The sequence below is a fragment of the Poecilia latipinna genome, unplaced genomic scaffold (genome assembly GCF_001443285.1).
Source record: "Poecilia latipinna isolate Pla-1442-1.1 unplaced genomic scaffold, P_latipinna-1.0 Scaffold7946, whole genome shotgun sequence".
Taxonomy (NCBI): Eukaryota; Metazoa; Chordata; class Actinopteri; order Cyprinodontiformes; family Poeciliidae; genus Poecilia; species Poecilia latipinna.
In genome coordinates this window covers 1-1,477 of record NW_015120562.1, presented here as the reverse complement: position 1 = coordinate 1,477, position 1,477 = coordinate 1, and the positions used below count along the sequence as shown (strand labels likewise).

Below are 1,477 nucleotides of genomic sequence, written 5' to 3'. Positions count from 1 at the left end.
TTTTTATGGGTCAAATAGACTCAAAAAATTGTAACAGCAGCTGTGCAGGGGGGGTGAGGGGGGCAAAATAATTCTTTTCTCAGGGGGCCCAAGATTCCTGGCGATGCCCCTGGTTTACAGTTTAACTGATACTGAGGTTATCTCGTATCTCATATGAACAAAGATAACTTTTATATCTTTTGTTTGCTTGAATTCACTAAGTTAACATTTATATGGGTTTTTCCACAGACGTTAACGTAAAGTTGCTCCTGTTTTTGTTCAGTTAATGACTGTTATTTTTTCATGCAGAGGAAACAAATGTAACCGAGACATATTTGTACTAGTTGTTGTTTTTTTACAGTTTTACATTGAGTCTTAAGTAAAGCTTTGAAGGGAATCGTGCAGCTTTTCTGGACGATAATTTATCTGCAGACCTTGCCTACACATACAAGCAGGGGCAGAATAAGGAGAATAAGGATGAGCTGCGTCTCGAAGGCGGTGTCGGGTCCTAACAGACGATTTGCACAGCTGAATTGTTGCCACAGGAGATAACAGCATTTCTCAAACATGCATGAAAGAATCAAAACTCCAGGTATGTTTTTGATGAGGGAATAATATTATTACATGAAGAAAAGTTGTTTTTGCATAATAAAATGTACACTTTTAGATAATACAGGAGATCTTACCCAAGTGTGTCCACGTGTCCATCAACCCAGGTCCAGGTGTTGTTAGTTTGTTGCAACCCCAGCCAGTATCCCCACTGAATATCAAAGTAGGATTTGACATGTTTGCTGACAAATTCCTGTCAACAGATTTTTGTTTTTTACATCAGCATTAATTTCCTTACTTTGAGTGCCCGTTTTTCCAGAAACTTCCAGATTAGCTCTAGGCTTCTAGCATAGGTGGCGTCAGATTTTACCTGTTCCTCCAGATCATCAATTACAACCAAATCTGCTCGTCTGTCCTGACAGAACCTTCGACTTTGTTCCCAGGTCTTCCAAGGAGCCGGTTCGTCGTAAAACAGGTAGCATTTCTTCTGAAAGAAGATCCAGTCATGCAGGCACGGCTTACATCCTGGATCCATTAGACGATGGAAAAGATCAGAAAGTGAAACTTTGGTAAAAATAATCTGAAGTATACAAAATAACATTTAATGTGTTAATAATATTTAATGTTTCAATAGTCAAAATTGCTCTAGCAAAGATGTCAAAGGTAGAGCGCAGACCAGTATTGGAAGACGATTAAGTTAAGCTACTGTTCTATTTAGGAGTGCCGTACCACAGGGCTTTATGCTCGGCTCACTCAAAAACTGTTTATAATTGAAGGTTACATAAAAAAAAATAAATAAAAATGAGATAAATAATCCAAATTTTCAAAGGTAATCTATAAATGTAATCACCTTTGGCAGGACAGAAGTCATTAATTGGAAAGATGTCAAATTTCTGGATGAATCCCAGGGTCAATTTCAGCTCCTCTGCCTCTCGGGTCGCCTCCTCTG

At 38.6% G+C, this 1,477-nt stretch overlaps 1 protein-coding gene across 2 annotated transcripts; it reads right to left on the bottom strand.

Annotated features, from left to right (window-relative positions):
- Positions 1–323: 323 nt before the first annotated feature.
- LOC106944302 (NKG2-D type II integral membrane protein-like) lies at positions 324–1,471 on the bottom strand. Of its 2 annotated transcripts, XR_001424204.1 has the most exons (4): positions 1,379–1,471; positions 899–1,053; positions 666–781; positions 324–507 (listed from the first exon to the last, which is right to left on the bottom strand). XR_001424204.1 is itself a non-coding variant. In XM_015027468.1 (3 exons), the coding sequence occupies exons 1-3, from the start codon at positions 1,061–1,063 to the stop codon at positions 402–404; spliced, it is 387 nt and encodes a 128-aa protein (XP_014882954.1). In that variant the 5' UTR covers positions 1,064–1,092; the 3' UTR covers positions 324–401. The 2 variants fall into 2 exon arrangements, 1 of the variants encoding a protein (XP_014882954.1); XM_015027468.1 differs by lacking the exon at positions 1,379–1,471 and having other exon boundaries at positions 899–1,092.
- Between the last annotated feature and the right edge of the window lie 6 nt (positions 1,472–1,477).